Raw genomic sequence first — 18180 nt, 5'->3', positions numbered from 1 at the left:
GACTGCCGACAGGTTCGTGAGCGTCTTATCGGAATCGATGGACGCGATCGTGCAAGTTGGGAGCGGGTCCAGCCAGAAAAAGAGAGAGAGCAAGAGAGCAGGCACAAGGTACGACGCACGAAGGTAAGGCGCTCTCCTGGTAGCTTCTCACTGTATCAGTTTCTGCTGTTTGTTTCACTTCCTTCCTGCACGAACATGCACAGAACACGTTCTCAACTGAAAGAACATCGCTCGCTCTCTCGTCGTGCACCAACATGTAACTGTTGTGTTCTGTTGGTTGTTCCTACAGATGCTACTGCATCTCTCTCCCTCTCTATCTCACACACACGTACACTTTTGGCCGCCTTTTAATGTTTAAATTTGTTGCACATTGAATATCCACTTACCACTCACTCGCCTCGGCGGGCGGCAACACGATTCGAAAGAAAACAAAACGCAAACAAAAAATTAACGGCAGAAACAACAAATGGGAAGAACTTCAAAATTGACGGCAAATCAATAAGACAACAAAATAGGATTCCTATTGCAATGCTTATTTACACGGTGTGCAAATCACTCAAGAAATGTGGGCTGGTGGTGTTAGTTACTGTTCAAACATAATTCAATGCTCTATTTATTTTTTTGTGCTTAATTTACAGTTTATGTGCAGAGAAAAACATAAAAAACGTTAAACAAAGTTCCCCAGTGCGTGCGCGTGAAATCTGCGCAGAAAAAGTGCTCTGCTAATCGTTGCTCAACACTATGAAGTAATGTTGCTCCTCGCCCGTTTCCCCTTCGGGCAAATAAATGATCTCCTGGAAATCTGGTTCCTGCTCCACCACCACTTCCTCTTGCACCAAAGGATCGTATTCAATGGTCTCCTCGTACTCCAGCTCCTGTTCCTGCTGCACCTCCGGCTCGGAAGTTACGAAAGTTTCAGCATCCGGTAAACTGTCGGACTTTTCTTCCATATCCTCGATTTCCTTAGCTCTTGCTTGGTGCTTTTTCGACTTTTTGTGGCGGAGAAAGCTATATCGAGTGGTGGTTTGGTATTCACAAAGGTCGCAGTAAAACGTCGCATTCCAGGGCAAGACCGCTTCGTCCTCAGACTCTGGCGGTGTGTATTCTACTTCGTCACCCTGCGCCATGGGTCCGGACGTGATGATTTGATTGTTCTTCTTCATGATATCCATTATATAGCGATGCTTTCGCTTCATCTTGTGCAGCTTAAATGATTCTTTGCGGTGTGTTGTGTATTCGCAAGCCGCACAGGTGTACATGACTCCATCGGATTCCTGCGATGATGTGGAGTCACGGCGCGCCGATTGCAATATCTTAACTTTCTCTTTTCTGAGTAATGGATCCTCTTGTGCCTGCACCTTGCATCGATGTTTCGTCGACATATTGTGCCGGTCAAAACAGAATTTCTTCGCTGTCGTATACGAACACAAGGGGCAGTTGTACAAAGGTCTCTCGAAATCCGAGTCCGAATCGGCAATATTCGCCATGTCACCGATGTGCTTCTGCGAACGACGGTGTCGACGCATATCCCGTCTCCTGTCCGTCTTGTAGCTACAGCCGTCAATCATGCAAACGAGTCGTTTGGTTTTATTCACCGGCTTGTCTTCTTGTATCTGTTCTTTGGGTTCGACGTCTATGAATGCTGCTCAATCACAAAGCAAAGTGATACATATTATTCCTTTGCCAACTGCCTGTTGCCATGTACTTACATTCCACCTCATCGTCGGTCGCATACCCGAGCGGTTCTATCTCGAGGAATTCCTCCTCGCTCATTTTGGCTTGGCTTTTCTGCCGATTTGTTGATTTTTTTAATAATAAAAAGAGCTCCCACGCGAGCCAGTGTTACAAGCAACAGCAAATACAAAAATACTGAGGGGCAACCATTCGGCAAAAAATACCATAACAACAATATGTTGCTTCACTTTGGTCACATTAATTATTTTTAATTTTAATTAATTAACAAGTTTTTAAGTCGTTTTTAGACTGGTTTTATGCAATATTTAAAAATTATAATTAGTTAAAAATATAACCAGCAGCCATCATGCAGTCTGTCCTCAGCCGCTCCTTAAATATAGGTATGCTGAAGTGCCCATGGACTTTGATCTCGATCGGTCGAATCGGCCTTTATATGCAAGATCTTTAATGATAATGCTCTCCCCCAGCACGCAGATCCGTGCCGATGCGACAGATCGCCTCCATTGCCGCACTCCCCGACACCCATCAGATGCTGCAGAAGACCTGCCGCGACTTTGCCAACGCCGAACTGAGTCCAAATGCAGCGAAATTCGATCGAGAGCATCTGTACCCGGCGCAGCAGATCAAGCAGATGGGGGAGCTGGGCGTCATGTCGGTGGCCATACCCGAGGAACTAGGTATTTACTGTGGGAAAAGCCCTCTATAGAAGCTACAGGTTGTCTCTGGCTCAACAGGTGGCACTGGATTGGATTATCTGGCGTATGCGATAGCCATGGAGGAGATCTCTCGCGGCTGTGCCTCTGCTGGAGTCATCATGTCGGTCAACAATTCCCTGTATCTCGGTCCACTACTGGGCTTTGGCAATGCCGCCCAGAAGGAAGCCTTCATCACGCCATACACGACTGGAGAGCGAGTTGGATGTTTTGCTCTGTCGGAGCCGGGCAATGGCTCGGATGCCGGTGCTGCCTCCACCGTAGCCACCGAGAAGGGGGATCACTATGTCCTCAATGGAACCAAGGCGTGGATAACGAATGGCTTTGAGGCGGGATCAGCAGTGGTATTTGCCACGACGAACAAGCAGCTGAAACACAAAGGTATCTCTGCCTTCATTGTCCCTAAAGGCTTGAAAGGTTTCTCGCTGGGCAAGAAGGAGGACAAACTAGGCATCAGAGGATCCTCCACGTGCCAGCTGATATTCGAAGACTGCGAAATTCCCAAGGACAGCATGCTGGGTGAGCCGGGTTTCGGTTTCAAAATTGCGATGCAAACATTGGATGCCGGACGCATTGGGATTGCCGGCCAGGCATTGGGTATTGGTCAGGCCGCTTTGGAGCTGGCTGTGGACTATGCTCAGAAGCGTCAGGCCTTTGGAAAACCCATCTCCAAACTGCAGTCCATTCAACAAAAGATTGCCGACATGTCGCTGGCAATGGAATCGGCGCGACTCTTGACCTGGCGTGCCGCCTGGCTGAAAGACAACAAGCAGGCGTATACAAAAGAGGCGGCAATGGCCAAATTGGCAGCTTCTGAGGCGGCTACTTTGTGCTCCCACCAATGCATTCAGATTCTGGGCGGAATGGGATATGTCGCAGATATGCCAGCGGAACGCCATTATCGCGATGCACGCATCACGGAGATCTACGAGGGCACCTCTGAGATTCAGCGTTTGGTAATTGCAGGCTCCATTCTCAAGGAGTACGCTAGTTAAGTGAAAAGATCCGATCGTTTTTTAATCAAGTAAAACGTTTTTAAATGTGGAATATTTTGTATACAAATATTGTGCTTCTTATTTGTCCATTTGTCCTTTTATTTAAGTCAAACTTCATCAGGAAGTGAAAAAGCAGTAGCTTTACAGTTTCCTTATTGAAGTGTATCATCACTTTCAATTTGAATCTTTCGATAGGCACCCTGTATTCGCGCCGCAATTGTATCGCCCAAATGATCACCAATCAGCTGACTGCAGTAGTGCTGCCAACCTGTTTAGTGTTGGTTGGAAAATTGCGCGTAGTTTTAAGACCGTAAAAAAACCATCCACAAAATGCATTAAAAAACCTCCCATGTGCGTTAGTTTGTGCTTTTATCATACAAAATTAACAAGATTTATAGATGCCTTTTGTATAATTTGAATAGTAGAAACTGGCATACTTTAACCCCTTATACCGTTTTAAGCTACAGCTGAGCATATGGCCTGCAGTCGGAAATCAAAAAGCGCATGGACTCACCAAATGATCACCAATCAGCTGACTGCTGTAGTGCTGCCAACCTGTTTAGTGTTGGTTGGAAAATTGCGCGTAGTTTTAAGACCGTAAAAAAACCATCCACAAAATACATTAAAAAACCTCCCATGTGCGTTAGTTTGTGCTTTTATCATACAAAATTAACAAGATTTAGAGATGCCTTTTGTATAATTTGAATAGTAGAAACTGGCATACTTTAACCCCTTATACCGTTTTAAGCTACAGCTGAGCATATGGCCTGCAGTCGGAAATCAAAAAGCGCATGGACTCATCTTTTCTGCCGTAAACACAAGTGCCAAGGATGGCGAAAGTGTGCCGAGTGTGCCTGGATTCATAACTGAGTACCACCTGAAAAGACATACCACCAGTCACAAGAACAACCAGACGGCCGAAATGTAAGTACTTGGCTTTTAAAAGCGAATCGTTGCTAATTTTCTCATTAAAGGAGCAAAATAAAGCCTCTTGGAAGTAAGAACACGTAGTACCGAAAAATTCGTAGTACCGCTGAACTTTTGTGTCCGCAATGCTATAAATGTTTTGACTCACAGTACAAGCTCGAATTTCACATTAATAAGACGTGCCATAAATGTCCCCAGTGCTCACGCTTTTATGTAAACGAACGTAGCCTAAGAAGACATCAACAAAAGCACATGCCACTGGCAGCCTTAGAGTGCACGCGCTCATTCCCGAACATGAATAAGGCGATGAAGCACCGTGTCAAGCACAGCGGCGTTGGCCTGTTTAAATGCCAAGAATGCAATGCGGAATTCATCGACATCCTTTATATGCAGATCCACAGTAAAGAGCACTCTAATGAACATGGTCAAAGCAGTCTATTGAGACATACCAAGGACGACATTCCAATGGCAGCCTTAGAGTACACGCGTTGCCCGCACTCATTTCCGAACATGGATGAGGTGATGAAGCACCGTGTCAAACACAGCGACGTTGGCATGTTTAAATGCCAAGAATGCAATGCAGAATTCATCGAAATACTTTATCTGCAGATCCACAGTAAAGAGCACGCTGGTGAGCAAGGCCAACTGGAGCGTAGCCAAGGAGGTACGCCCCCTAGTGCCACGAAACAGATCGACTCGGACTCCGAGGAGATTGATTGTGAAATGCTCTCCTGCAGTGACAGTCCACCATTGGTAAAGATGTAGGTTTTCAATCATCGAATGATTAAATAGACATTTAATACTTTTTTATTCACATCAGGATGAAGCTCACTGACCCCGAACCTGCTATATCAAACCCCACGAAGAAGGACTGCACGACCGAATCCTTGCCAAAGTGAGTCCATCTTTTCCATTATATATTTTCGTCTTAATGTGTATTTTATCCCCAACCAGAAAACGGAATATTACGTGTCAGGAGTGCGGTATGAAATTTACGTTTAAAAACAACCTGACTAGGCATATGCGTGCTCACACTGGCGAGCGTCCCTTCGAGTGCACGTATTGCGAGAAGAAATATACGCGCAAGATTCACCTAGATGAGCACACTCGTATTCACACTGGCGAACGTCCTTACGATTGCTTGACTTGCGGCAAGAAATTTATTCGCAAGTATTCTCTGGTTATGCACATTCGGGCCCACACTGGCGAAGGACTTTTCGATTGCTCGCAGTGCGACAAAAAATATAGAGATAATTACGCGCTAAAGCACCATTTTCGTAATATTCACAGTGGCGAACGTCTTTACGAGAAACATAAGCAAGGGTGCTCCAAAAAGAAGGAGAAAAGGCTTTGACGAAAGTTCTTAACTGGAGATACGCGAAAAAGGCGTCGAACAACAACAATATGCCTGATTGTGTCCGATTTCTATTGCATCTTTAATTTTATGTTTGTCAAGCTTTTTGCTGGTTAATGATGAAATGACATTTATTTAGAAAACACTTAAGAACTTGTTATATTATTGAATAATTCTTTTGTTACGCTTATATTTCCTGTTTTTGTTAAATATTCTTACAAAACATAATCTATATGCTTTACATTATAATACTCATATGGAAATATTAAATAAGGCTTAAGTCCCAATTGTTCCTCAACATGGCGCGAATTGTGCAACATTTGCATACCCTGTGGAAATGGATATTATAGAATTGAGAAAATGTTTGTCATCTCAGGCTCCATTATATGCAGAAACTAGTCAGTCTCTGTTTTAACGGTATTTCAACGATATTTTGAAGGTTTTGGTCTTCTTACAGAAACCAAGAATGGGTATCGGGATGGAGATATACTTACAAGACCCTAATCATATGCATTAATATGTCTAAAACATAAAAATCTGAGATAATTTTTTAACTAATTACGTTTTAAAACAGTTTCTTGATATTATATTAACCAAATAGGGTATACCTATGCACAAACTCCGGTTGACGTGACATTCCATACTCACTTACGTTACTGCCGTTATGCGTCCTCGACACCAAGGCGGAGTGCGAAGAAGCGACGGAGCAGAAGGAGAAGGAAGTGGGACTGGCGTCATTGTCTTTGCGTGCCTTGAAGCTGCCTGGGATTTGCGTGATTCAACATGATGCAAGGCGAGTATGGGTATGGGGTCCTAGATAGTTTCGCAACTCGAATGCAACGCCCCGGGCGTGTTTTGGCGCGTCTTCATGTCTACTTTAATTACTGGAACTGGAACTAGTTTCTGCACCACTTAGTGCCAATAAAAATGTCAATTGCAGACACACGAACTGTTTTTTGTTGACCTTTTTTCCTTAAACCCTGTTTTATACACTATACAATAAAAGAGAGTACTTAAAACTAGTCAATCAGGTACAAAATGTATTCGTTAATGGCCTAAAATTATGTGGGTTTTAGGGCAGCATTATACAACGGAATAAAGAAATTGAGCAATTGGAACGATTTTTCTCTTACGTTTTATTACGTTTCATTTGTTTGACCTTTTTCGCTAAAACCTTTTTTTACGCAAAATGCAATAAAAGAAAGTATTTAGAATAAGCCAGTTAAGTAGAAAATTGATTCAACAATCGTATAAAACTATGTGGGCATTGCTAAATGTTCTATATAGATGGTAATATTCTACGGAATATCAAAAACGGGGAATATGTAAAATAGAACTTTAGCTCGTCAGTATATTTACGGTATATATTTTTAAATATTTCGGTATATTCCTAAGGCTGGACGGTATATTTGATCGAAAGTCACATTTCTACAAATTTCTTTATTTATTGATAATTTTCGATTTTTGATTTATTTTTCGTTGCACGGCAATTAACACAATGCAATGGCCACAAGTATGTGGTAATGAAGGTGTTTACAATTGAAGTGCGCGATTTTGGCCAACAGAAAGTACCTTAAATACGCCCTGATTGCGGCAGCAAGACCCCCGTCCATCCATCCATCCGTCCAGCCATCGGTCGATCGGTGCCAGGAATAGCCCGCAGCTATGGACGTTGTTTGTGTAATTGATACCGTCGTGGGCGATCATCTGGAAGATCGCATCTGTGCCCTGGAGGAGGTCAAACGGGCCGTACAGGCGGCCGGGGCTAACTTTCAGCGTGTCCAGGTGGGAGTTGGTTGACCTATGGGAAATTCCTTACAAATAAAATGAAACCAAATTGGTGCCGTTTTCTTGCAGTTTGAGAAATTGGATTTCGGCGAATCGAATGTGATGGAAACATTCTACAATGCCGATGTTGCGGTGATAGATTTGAGTGTTTTGGCCCAGCAGCGAACGCTCTCGTATCACTATGGGGTGCGGGAGAGTTTTGGCATGAAGGAAATCATCTTAATCTACAACGATGTGGAATCCAAACAGACGCTCAGCCTTAAGGTGTGTATTATCTCGGTTTGAGGTTGGTGTTGGGACTGGGAGAGGTGTTGTGTGCCCTGTGTGCCCTCTGTGGCAGTCCAGCCGCAAACATCTTACTGCGAATGATGCAACGGAGCGACGGGGGCATTTCCGATAAGATAAAAATGTTAAGCAATATGTGTTTGAAACGGCAGCAACAAGTCATGTTTCCTGGCGATTGTTTGTTGTTTTTCTATTTCCGGTGACTATATAGCTCGCATTATTGTTATTTTTAATCGCCCACCCACGCAAACATCCAACACTGACGGGCACACCTACACTGGCGGTCATTAAAATGTGTACACCTCTCCCTCTCTCTCCTTTAGGTCTCTTGTGGAAATTACTTGTTTCTCAGCTACAAACTGAATGCAGAGAGCAACAGCTGTCTTTTGACCAATCAACCCAATAGCAAAGATCAACCCGGAGACGGACGCGTGAGCACACTGCAAGGTCGTCTCCGTAGAAAGCTTCAAGATGTAGAAATCCAATCAAAGTAAATGGATGTCTGTCTGGATGTTTAGTTTCTGCTGCTAATCATAACTCTTTTTCAGAGCACACATGAGGGAAAAGTTCTTGAGCGACATGCGGACAGCCAGGGATACGTATGCCACCAATGGAGCCAAGCTGCAGAGCATACTCCATGAGATGCGCAAGCGTCTGGATGATCCGCATGTACTCTCCGGCGAGGTGGTGCACAGTTTTATGTGCTCGCTAAGGGATGTGCAGGACTACGATGCCATGGTGCGGCTGGTTAATGATCTGAAGAATATACCAAACACCCGCAAGTTTGTGGAGGCGGGAAACATGAGTTTCCTCTATGCCTTTGCCCTGAATCGCAGAAACCGCAAGGGGGATAGAGAGAAGGCCCTGGAGTCATCACTGAAAGCCCTCGAAAAGAAGGAGAACCACTTCCCGGACATGCTGTGCCTGTGCGGTCGCATCTACAAGGACATCTTTGTGGAGTCGGATTACACGGACGCCACCAGTCTGGCGCATGCCATCAAATGGTACCGCCAGAGCTTCGAAGTGCAGCCAAATGAGTACGCGGGCATCAATCTGGCCACTCTGCTGGTCATCGAGGGCAAGGAATTCAGCAACACGGAGGAACTGCAGCACATTGGCATGACCCTGAACAATCTCATCGGGAAAAAGGGCAGCCTCTCGACGCTGAGCGAATACTGGGATGTGGCCACATTCTTTGAGATCTCTGTGCTGGCCGAGGATTATGCCAAGGCCATTCAGGCGGCCGAATGCATGTTCAAGCTGAAGCCCCCCAATTGGTATCTAAAGTCAACGATTGGCAACATTTCGTTGATCCATAGGTTCCGCAAGAAGCCCGAGGATCGTATGCCCCCCATCGAAGAGCAGGTCTTTCAGTTCTGGATGGATTTCTTCTTGGAGGCCACAAATACAGAGGAGATTAAGAACAGCATACGATTTCCCATATTGGTGAGTGTCTAAAGAGTATCATCTAAAGATCTTCGATAATCTCTCCCTTTTCGGATAGATCCTCGAGCCACAGAAGATCTATATGCCCAGCTATGTGACCATCAACATGGATGCCGATGAAAAATCCATACAGATTGTGAACATCTGTCTGGCGCACTCAAAGAACACCTGCAAGAAGCTCCACGATTTCATCTTTGTGGCCTCGAAAATCAAATCCGTGAGCCTGTACAAGCGCGATGATCGCTGCGCGTATCTTTATGTCCATCACAATTCGGATGACTTTCAAATCTACTTTCCATCGTCCGAGTGCCGGCAAAAGTTTTACGATTTGATATTGGAAATGACGGCCGATCAGGAGGTGTTTGTTAATCTCAGCAATGACGATGCACAAATAGAGGTGAGTCTTGAGTGCTAAAGTGATTTTTTTCTGATCAAATTTCATCGATAAATTATGTAATGGTCAAAAAATGATAGAATATGTACATGTAATCATTTAAGGTTCGATAAGTAATCGATATCGATAATTATCGATATCGATAGATTAGGTTAGGTTCCCCTAAAAACCACCACTAAATTGTTATCCCAATTTTTCTTCCAGTACGAATACGATTACGATGAGCAGAATCGCAAGATGGTCCTGGGCAAGGGCACCTACGGCACAGTGTATGCCGCCAGGGATAAGCAAACGCAAGTGCGGATTGCCATCAAGGAGGTGCCGGAGAAAAACTCGCAGGATGTGCAGCCACTCCACGAAGAGATCAAGCTCCACTCGCAGCTGCGGCATCGGAATATTGTACAGTATTTGGGCTCACGCTCGGAGGATGGTTTCTTCAAGATCTTCATGGAGCAGGTGCCGGGAGGATCGCTATCCGATTTGCTCGAGACCAAATGGGGTCCGCTCAAGGACAACGAGTCCACCATGGCCTTCTACTCCAAGCAGATACTGGAGGGACTCAAGTACCTGCACGAGCAGGACATTGTCCATCGCGACATCAAGGGCGACAATGTTCTGGTGAACACGTACAGTGGTGTCGTCAAGATCTCCGATTTTGGCACCTCCAAGCGACTCGCGCGCATCAATCCCATGACGGAGACCTTCACTGGCACCCTGCAGTACATGGCGCCCGAGGTGATTGATCAGGGGGTGCGAGGCTATGGCCCGGCGGCAGATATCTGGTCCTTTGGCTGCACAAATGTGGAGATGGCCACCGGGAAACCGCCGTTCATTGAGCTCGGCTGCGCCCAGGCGGCCATGTTCAAGGTGGGGTACCACAAGAAGCATCCAAATATACCCGTAGAGCTGTCCACGAATGCCAAGAACTTTATTTTGCGTTGCTTTGCCATAAGCGTGTTGGATAGACCATCGGCCTCACAGCTGCTGGAGGATCCCTTCCTGGCTGAGTAAGTGGGGCAAGTCATTGATTTATTCCTTGATTTAACATTCTCATTTGATTGGTGCAGCAAACCACGCAAGCCGCGACCTGGCTTACCCATCAATACGGACTTTGGCAGGAGCATTTCGGTGCCAGCGGATCGCCTGGTAAATAAAACGACGGCTCCATTGACCTACAATACCACCTACAATACGCCCACCACACCAGAACTGGAGTAAGTCGCACACCCAATCCCCATTCACAGCCAATCTAATGTGTGAGCTTCTCTTTAGCGTTACTCACTCATCTTCTGTGGATATTGATGAGCTGCCCAGCCTGCTGGAACGCCGCAACTCTTCCGGATTTCTGCTCTCTCCCGAGATTGAACCCTCTACGCCATCGCTGCGCACTAGCATCAGTGAGACGAGCGAAACGGATGGCTTTTATAGGCTGAAAAAGGACTCGCAGCGACGCACCACTCTATCGAAAGTCCTCGCTTTGGATGAGTCCAAGATGTGTGACATCTGGCTGAAGAAAATCGACGCGGATCAAAATTCAATTGCCATCCGGAAGAGCGATTTGGAGGTGCTGATACGCGGATTAAGGGACTACATTATAAACGAGAATGAGAAGCATTTGGAGGCAACGATCAATGAGCTAAAGCAGAAGCTAAACAACGATGCAGTGGCCTTGGATCATCTGCATTTGGCTCTGTACTCCTTTCAGGATGTAGTCGTCTGTGTGCTGAGGTACCACTGCATCAAGCCGCATTGGATGTTCGCCTTAGATAATCTCGTGAAGCGTGCGGTGCAGGCAGCCGTCACCATCTTCTCACCGGAACTGGGGGCCAACCTGGCGGACAAGGATCTATCTGGCAACGATGATGAGAGCGTACAGACCTCACCGCTGCAGCATGCAGGCTCCTCGGACAGTCAGGAGAAGCAGCAGTGCCTGGAGAAAGTCCTCCCCTCCATCAGTTCTGGCGGCGTGCTGCCCTCGGACTCTGGCTACGATGGGGCACTCCACAGTTCTGTGGAGTATGTGCGCATATTGCGCGACATACGTGAGAATCAGCACAAGCTGCAGCGCCAGATGATGGAGCAGCAGCGCCAGAGCATGCGGGCATTGCACAACATAAGCCAGGAGCTGGCCCACATCTACATGGGCGGCAGGAAGAGATTAAGGTGCGAGTTTTAGAGCTGTTTAATGTATATCTAATCAAAGAATCTCCCTCCGTAGACGCACCATCAATGGATTCAACAAAAAGTGCCATAGAATGAGTCCCAATGCAGCGGCAGCGGGGGGAGCAGGAAGCGCACGTCCAGCACTCTCTGGGAATCCCAGGCGACAGCTTAACAAGCACAACTTTGGTCTGCACGAGATAGACGAGCAGTTGGAGCAGTGGTTAACGCAGCAGGATATTGATGAGTTCTCAAAGACACTCATACTGAATGAGGGCTTCACCTTTGAGGATTTCATCTACAATATGGAAAAGCTGGATCTCATGCGTCTGGGATTGCGGTGGGAATAGCCTAGATACCTCTCATTCGAAGCTCTTCTAAATTTATATTCTCTCTTCCAGCGTTGGCATTGAGGTGCGTTTGTGGAAGCTCATCATTCAAGAGCGTGTCTGCACTTCATCCGATTGTCTGGATAGTCCGCCTAGCACTTACCACAAGCCCATTGGTGGTGGTGGCTCCTCCCTGAACAACAATACCCTGGCATCGCCCACCACCACGACACCGGGAACACCAGGAACCTCAGGGAGCATCAAGACGAAGATCAAAAAGAGCGAAAGCGAATATGATTCCTGCAGCGAGTGATCCCATCCCCGCCGCCGCCGCCCGAAAGCAATGCCTTAATTAATTGTTAATGTTAATGTCTCATGTGCTACTAACAGCTGTGTGGATGCCCCCCATTTACAGGGTATCCAGCAGTGCAGAGATTCTTCGTTATCTCTCTTTTTACTTTGGGGAATTTCCCATGCTTTTGTGCCTTCCCCTACCTCCCCCACCCCTCACATGCATGTTAATTTATAAAACAAAATGGAATTTAAGTGCCTTAATTTAAAACAATAACAAAATAAAAATATAACATCACTAAGCGATTTTTTTTCGAGATCAGCGCCAGAAAGTTACAATTATCGTCGAACAATCCTACAAGAAATCCATGGTTGAACCTCCAGTGGAATGATTTTAGTTCTGCCAAAGAACTAAAGGTCTCGACCTTAACCTGCAGCCAGAAATGTAGACCTGTACGCGGGGCAGTGAGCAGTGTACAAGATTAGCGGAGATCTCCTTCATGGACCTCACTGGATACTTACAATATTTTGTTTTGAAAAGAATACTTTAAAAATTTGGATTTCTTAGTTCCAAAGCTTGATTAGTAAATAGCTAAGGGAAAGAGCAAGGATTACGTTTGGAGGGTTGCTTCATCCATGTACACAATGATACTCACTGTAAATACCGCCTGATTAATCTCAGCTGCGAACAGCACACAGCATCGATGGAGAAGAGTAGTGTGGGGTGAAGGAGAACGTGATTGAGAAGCCAAAAGGTAACTTTGTAATAATTTACACTTGCTTTAAAATCTTCTAAAAACTACAAACTTTTTTCGATTTTTTAACACAAAAATTTTTAGTAAAACAGAAAATTTTGGAGCCTCGTTTGAACTGTTATAAAGAATAGAGAACAACTGAATAAACTGCTACAAATTGAAAGGAATACCAATGGATCGGACAATTCACAGATAACTGAGATTACAGTATTTTGAGGAACCGAAATAAAATGTTTCTTCTAATTTTTTGAATGTAGTAAGCTATTATTTTTATGCTTTGATGATTCCTTCTAACTTTTTTTAAAAACGTAATAGAGGCAAGAGTTCTGAGAGTGAATTGTTGGAAATAATAGAAAATAGAATAGAAATTGGAAATAGAAAAATAACCTATGGATCGAAATATCATTGGGCATTCTGGATGCCCCCATAGGACCCCGAAAAATAAGCATAAAATCGGAAATAATAATCTTATGAAAAAAATATACCAGGTATAGTATACTTGTATCTTTAGGGGTACGTTTAAGAACTAAAAAAGGATGGCTGTCTTAAAGGTATTAATCTCAAGAAAAATCCATGGTATTATCAAATTTCTAGACAATCTTAGGATCGGATATGAAAAGACAGATATCTGCGAGTGAATTATTTAGCGAGAGAAGAAAAGCACACACTTTCCGCTTATAACTTTTCTAGTTCGTTTGCATTTATTTTTTTTGTTTAAGTTTTTTTTGTTTGTTTCGTCTTTAGTGACATTGCAGAAGTGTTTTTTAGATAAAGATTTGTTGCTTTTAGATATTGGAGGCAAGAAATTTGTAAATGAGGAAATTTACACATTTTTCCATAGAGGTGTTGTTCTATTTTTTGGTTGATGTTGTTAGTATTCGAAAGCGTTTCGTTCTGTTGCTGCAGTTGTTCTTGTTGTTGTTGCTGTTCTTGTTGTTCTTGTTGTTGTTGTTGTTGTTGTTGTTGTTGTTGTTGTTGCTGTTGTTGTTGCTGTTGTTGCTGTTGTAAGATGTTGCTTTTGTTGCTGTTGTTATAAGAGAAATGTATCTTTTTTTTTCCTTTTTATGCCTTGGATTCGGCCTCGCTGTTGGTGGCCTGCGATTGGGCTTCGCTCGATTTGCCATCATCGACCTTGCCAAAAACACAGCAAGGGCACTTCTCCTTCAAAGCCAGGCGATACTTAGGATGGCTGTAAAACAGGAGATAGGATCAGAGATCATGGACGAAATCGTATAAGATATAGACCCACCTAATGCCATAGACAATGGGATTGTAGCAGGCCGCCGACTTGGCAAAGCAGGCACCCCAGATGGTATTTAGTGGAGTTAGACCCTCAAATTTGAACAATCCCATGCAGTTGATCACCAAGTATGGAGTCCACGCCATGAACCACAGGGAGATGGTGACCAGAGCCACTTTGGCAAGCTTGCCCTCGGCACTCTTGTCGGCATCCTCGGAGGAGCGCAGGGACTTGACATTCATCTTCTTGGCCTGCTCCCTCATGGCCTTCTCGTGAGCGGAAACGGCCTAAACAAAATAACAGTTATCAAAGAGGATATACTAAATGATATAGGGGTCTGTCCGTGTCTGTTCTTACAGCAATGATGAACCAATAGGAGTAGCAGATGAGGAAGAGCGGGATATAGTAGACAAAGATCGAGTAGAAAATCAGGTACGAGCGTGGATTCCAATCGCGTTCCAAGTAGTCAATACCACACGATGTCAAGTTACCCTCCGGCACATACCTTGAGAAATGGATAGACGAAGATTTTACTAAAATATATTATAGCTATAATATGCGTAGAGGTACTTCAAAGACACAGCTTTCTGATTGTTGAGTATTTTCACCACTAAAATTCTCTCTTAGAACAGCCTATACTTGAGCCATTCTTTCACTAGCAGACAGTTTCCATAGGTGCAACCCAGCTTTTCCGCTTCAAAACACCTTTAAATCGTCTTTGGATACAAGTGTCGCGCGTCAGGCAGCACCTCTCCTCGGTTGCTTTACGTTTCTGCCTGTGTTGACCATCGTTTGAGAGACAACTGTCTCCCTCTCTATGGAGGAAAAGTACCCTGCTTTTCCATTCCAGACACCCCTTAAAATACAAAGAATCCTTCTTACCTGCTCCAGCCGAAGACGGGGGCCAGGCACCAAATGCTCGACATGAACCAGATGTAGGCAATCTTGCCCAATGCCAGTGGAATGGTCATCGGTCGTCCAGCCATGCCCTTGACGATGACCTGGTAGCGATCCAGGGAGATCATGCACATGGACCAGATGGAGCTGCAGCCAAAGGCAGAGCCCAGACCCGCGTAGATGTCGCACATCATGGGTCCGAGGACCCAGGTCTCAAAGTACAAATTGATGCCCATCATGGGCGTGTTGGTGATCATGATGCCAAAGTCGGAGATGGCCAGGTTGATGACCAGGAGGTTTGCAGGAGTACGCAGTGACTTTGTGGTGGCAAAGATGTAGATCACCACGCCATTTCCACACCAGGAAATCATTCCAATAATAATCATGTAGGCCGTAAGGATCTTGGCCCAGATAGGGTCCATGGCGGGGAACTGATTCCAGTAAGGGCTGATTAGATGTGCCATGTCGGGGGTAACCTTATCCACCACCGAACCATTCGAAAGGGCTGCGAAATGCGGCCCCAATTGTGTGGCTACTGCTGCAAAGCTGCAACAAAATAGGGTATAGGTCATCCCATCCCATCATCTACGAGTATGTAGATCTTCCTACCTATCCATTGTGATTTTATTTTTCCCAGTTATTTGTGTGTCACTATATCCCGCCTATAAATCTCACTCTTTCTACATAAAAAGCTTGCAAATTCGGTTAGATATTTTTCAAAAACTTTTTACATTAAAGGATTCCCTAAATTTATTTTGAATATTTCACTGGAGCGGACTATTCGCGGCGATTGGTCGTTCGAAACCTGCAACGTCCGCTGGTGGCTCTGGGGCTTTTATAGTTTTCCTTGGAGATTCTTAAAAGAACCCCCTGTGGTAGGGTTCAAATTCAATTAGCCAAGACGCCAGTGCACCTAAAAATATTTACGTACATACTACAAAAGTGCAGACAGCTTTTGGCTTATAATCATAATAGCCCATTGCAATGGGCCAATGTCAATAGTTAGACATTTCAGAGGCTTCTTTCAGCACCTCTCGATTATGGGTATCTACGGGTCTCGTCTCTTTGACATTGTGCCCGAAAAAAGAGGCGTGGAAAGTCAACAATTTAAAGTGTCAATGCTTAAGAAATCGATGGGCAATACGTAACAGGAAAAATATAATGGAAGCATGAGAGGAGTGCGTATCAGACATAGAGGCACCTTTAGAACTATTTTCAGTATTTCTATCAATTTGGAACTCTGAAAGTTCACTAAAAATTATATATAAAGATGAGTAGCATTTGTCCAAACATCCATTATTCATGTTATTGATCTTCCACACCCAATGTCCCAACGGAATGTGTGATGTGTGTGCTTTTTGCCATCAAAGTCACGAGCCATTAGAAAAATGCCCAAAAGCAAACACACTCTTCCGAGTCGAGACTGATCCCCCGCTTGGGCTTTGGCTCTCTGACTATATGACTCTCTGCCGCTAAGCTGCTTATAGAGGTGCCTGCCCGGGCCCCCCTCTCTATAGCGACTGATCTATTCACACTTCCATTGTCACGCTCGGGGGTCCGATTGTTTGGGCGTCTGGTCGCAGACACTCATTTTCCGAATAGGTGTGCGTGCGGGGGTTGCTTTTTGTGGATCCAAATTTTAGCATAAAGGCCTTTTGTTTTGCTCGAATTGGGTCAACTTTTTAGCTAATCTCTCTCTTAACCCTTATATGGTTTTATGCGACAAGCGACAACGTGAGTACAGTGAAGTCTGAAGGGATGGAGTGGACGAGTTCTTGATCGAGAGATTACGAAATGTTGTCCATCAATCGATACCTGTCACTGTAACTGTCAATTTGTATGTGAAAATTTATGTGACAGTCGACACATGTTAAGGTTGGACGGTCTTTTGGTTTAAATCAATTACACACCGCAAGGCATCCAACCAGAGATAGAATTAAAAACCATAAAAACGACATCATCGTGTGATAAATAAAGCTGTATAAAGTTAGACGGAGATCATATAGATCAAAATCTAAAATAAATACCAAATGCGCAAAACCGGAAGCTGAGCTCAGATCATCATTATCTTCATAGTTGTCGTCATCGTCGTCATTATTATTATATCATTATCATCCAGTCAGAGCTGTGTTTTTGCGGTTTACTGTTTGTACGAATATCTGTATATATGTAGGTGTAAAATCTATCAACAAATTGTTGAAATCGTAGGGTATTTTAAAAGGAATATCATTTTCGAAATTATGCGAAAACATGAATCGCATTTCAATTTACTCAACATTTATTCGGGTTTCTTTAAACAAACAAACACAAAATTCGTATTGCTCGCCCACCTGCAAAAAAGGTAACATAACAAAAGCGGGGAAATAAAACGAGCTACAGGTACAAACAAAAGCAACAACAACTGCAGCAAACATTTGCGGGGGCAGAACAGCAGCAACAGACGAAGCAGAAGATGGAACGAATAGAAGAAGCAGAAGATGGAGATAATTTAGCATTAGCAAATAAGCGAGATAAATGCTTCGAATTTTTGTTGTTGTTGTTGCTCTTGCTGCTGCTGTTTTCCTGTTCAATGAGGCAGACACGAAAAAAAACTTGAAGAAACGTGCAGCAAGAGCCGTTATTGTATGCCCTGCCATTGCTTAAGCCTTTAATTGTTCGAGTTCGAATTCAAGTCAATGATGTTCGAATGACAAGATAAGGTGATGGCTATCCTGCTTCCCCTCTCCTTCTCGTACTATTTGTCGCACACTTTACAAACTACATACAAATATAAGCAAGTGTGCTTTACGGGGGCTATTACCTTATCGTTTTGTTTGCCAAACTTCATCGTTATGCAGTTATGCCCTCTGTCCTCTGTAGGACAGTGTATAATTAACAAACACCTATGATTTGATTTTTGTATTTTTTTATG

At 44.3% G+C, this 18180-nt stretch overlaps 5 protein-coding genes and 1 long non-coding RNA gene across 6 annotated transcripts; 3 read left to right on the top strand and 3 right to left on the bottom strand.

Moving 5' to 3' along the window:
* Positions 1-579: 579 nt before the first annotated feature.
* On the bottom strand, positions 580-1860 carry LOC108155182 (zinc finger homeobox protein 3). The gene is made up of 2 exons (XM_017285853.2): positions 1710-1860; positions 580-1642 (listed from the first exon to the last, which is right to left on the bottom strand). The coding sequence occupies exons 1-2, from the start codon at positions 1771-1773 to the stop codon at positions 723-725; spliced, it is 984 nt and encodes a 327-aa protein (XP_017141342.1). The 5' UTR covers positions 1774-1860; the 3' UTR covers positions 580-722.
* Positions 1861-1941: 81 nt separating this feature from the next.
* LOC108155181 (short-chain specific acyl-CoA dehydrogenase, mitochondrial) lies at positions 1942-3470 on the top strand. The gene is made up of 3 exons (XM_017285852.1): positions 1942-2075; positions 2163-2372; positions 2430-3470. The coding sequence occupies exons 1-3, from the start codon at positions 2042-2044 to the stop codon at positions 3401-3403; spliced, it is 1218 nt and encodes a 405-aa protein (XP_017141341.1). The 5' UTR covers positions 1942-2041; the 3' UTR covers positions 3404-3470.
* Positions 3471-3937: 467 nt separating this feature from the next.
* Positions 3938-6104, top strand: LOC108155183 (zinc finger protein 420-like). The gene is made up of 4 exons (XM_017285854.2): positions 3938-4327; positions 4378-5091; positions 5151-5225; positions 5285-6104. The coding sequence occupies exons 2-4, from the start codon at positions 4583-4585 to the stop codon at positions 5682-5684; spliced, it is 984 nt and encodes a 327-aa protein (XP_017141343.1). The 5' UTR covers positions 3938-4327; positions 4378-4582; the 3' UTR covers positions 5685-6104.
* Positions 6105-7117: 1013 nt separating this feature from the next.
* On the top strand, positions 7118-12673 carry LOC108155889 (mitogen-activated protein kinase kinase kinase 15). Its single transcript, XM_017287029.2, has 10 exons — positions 7118-7469; positions 7542-7736; positions 8081-8247; positions 8306-9203; positions 9262-9600; positions 9802-10604; positions 10665-10811; positions 10870-11760; positions 11816-12097; positions 12159-12673. Exons 1-10 carry the CDS (start codon positions 7350-7352, stop codon positions 12397-12399), a joined length of 4083 nt encoding a protein of 1360 aa, XP_017142518.1. The 5' UTR covers positions 7118-7349; the 3' UTR covers positions 12400-12673.
* LOC108155892 lies at positions 12623-13303 on the bottom strand. Its single transcript, XR_001775075.2, has 3 exons — positions 13034-13303; positions 12900-12969; positions 12623-12828 (listed from the first exon to the last, which is right to left on the bottom strand). It is a non-coding gene; the product is annotated as an uncharacterized LOC108155892 (long non-coding RNA).
* An 845-nt stretch (positions 13304-14148) lies between these two features.
* Positions 14149-16090, bottom strand: LOC108155891 (opsin Rh1). Its single transcript, XM_017287033.2, has 5 exons — positions 15879-16090; positions 15255-15815; positions 14730-14877; positions 14382-14659; positions 14149-14321 (listed from the first exon to the last, which is right to left on the bottom strand). The coding sequence occupies exons 1-5, from the start codon at positions 15884-15886 to the stop codon at positions 14195-14197; spliced, it is 1122 nt and encodes a 373-aa protein (XP_017142522.1). The 5' UTR covers positions 15887-16090; the 3' UTR covers positions 14149-14194.
* Between the last annotated feature and the right edge of the window lie 2090 nt (positions 16091-18180).

This window comes from Drosophila miranda, chromosome 2, assembly GCF_003369915.1.
Source record: "Drosophila miranda strain MSH22 chromosome 2, D.miranda_PacBio2.1, whole genome shotgun sequence".
NCBI lineage: Eukaryota > Metazoa > Arthropoda > Insecta > Diptera > Drosophilidae > Drosophila > Drosophila miranda.
The sequence above is the reverse complement of the archived record's forward strand: the minus strand, read 5'-3'. Positions and strand labels throughout refer to the sequence as shown.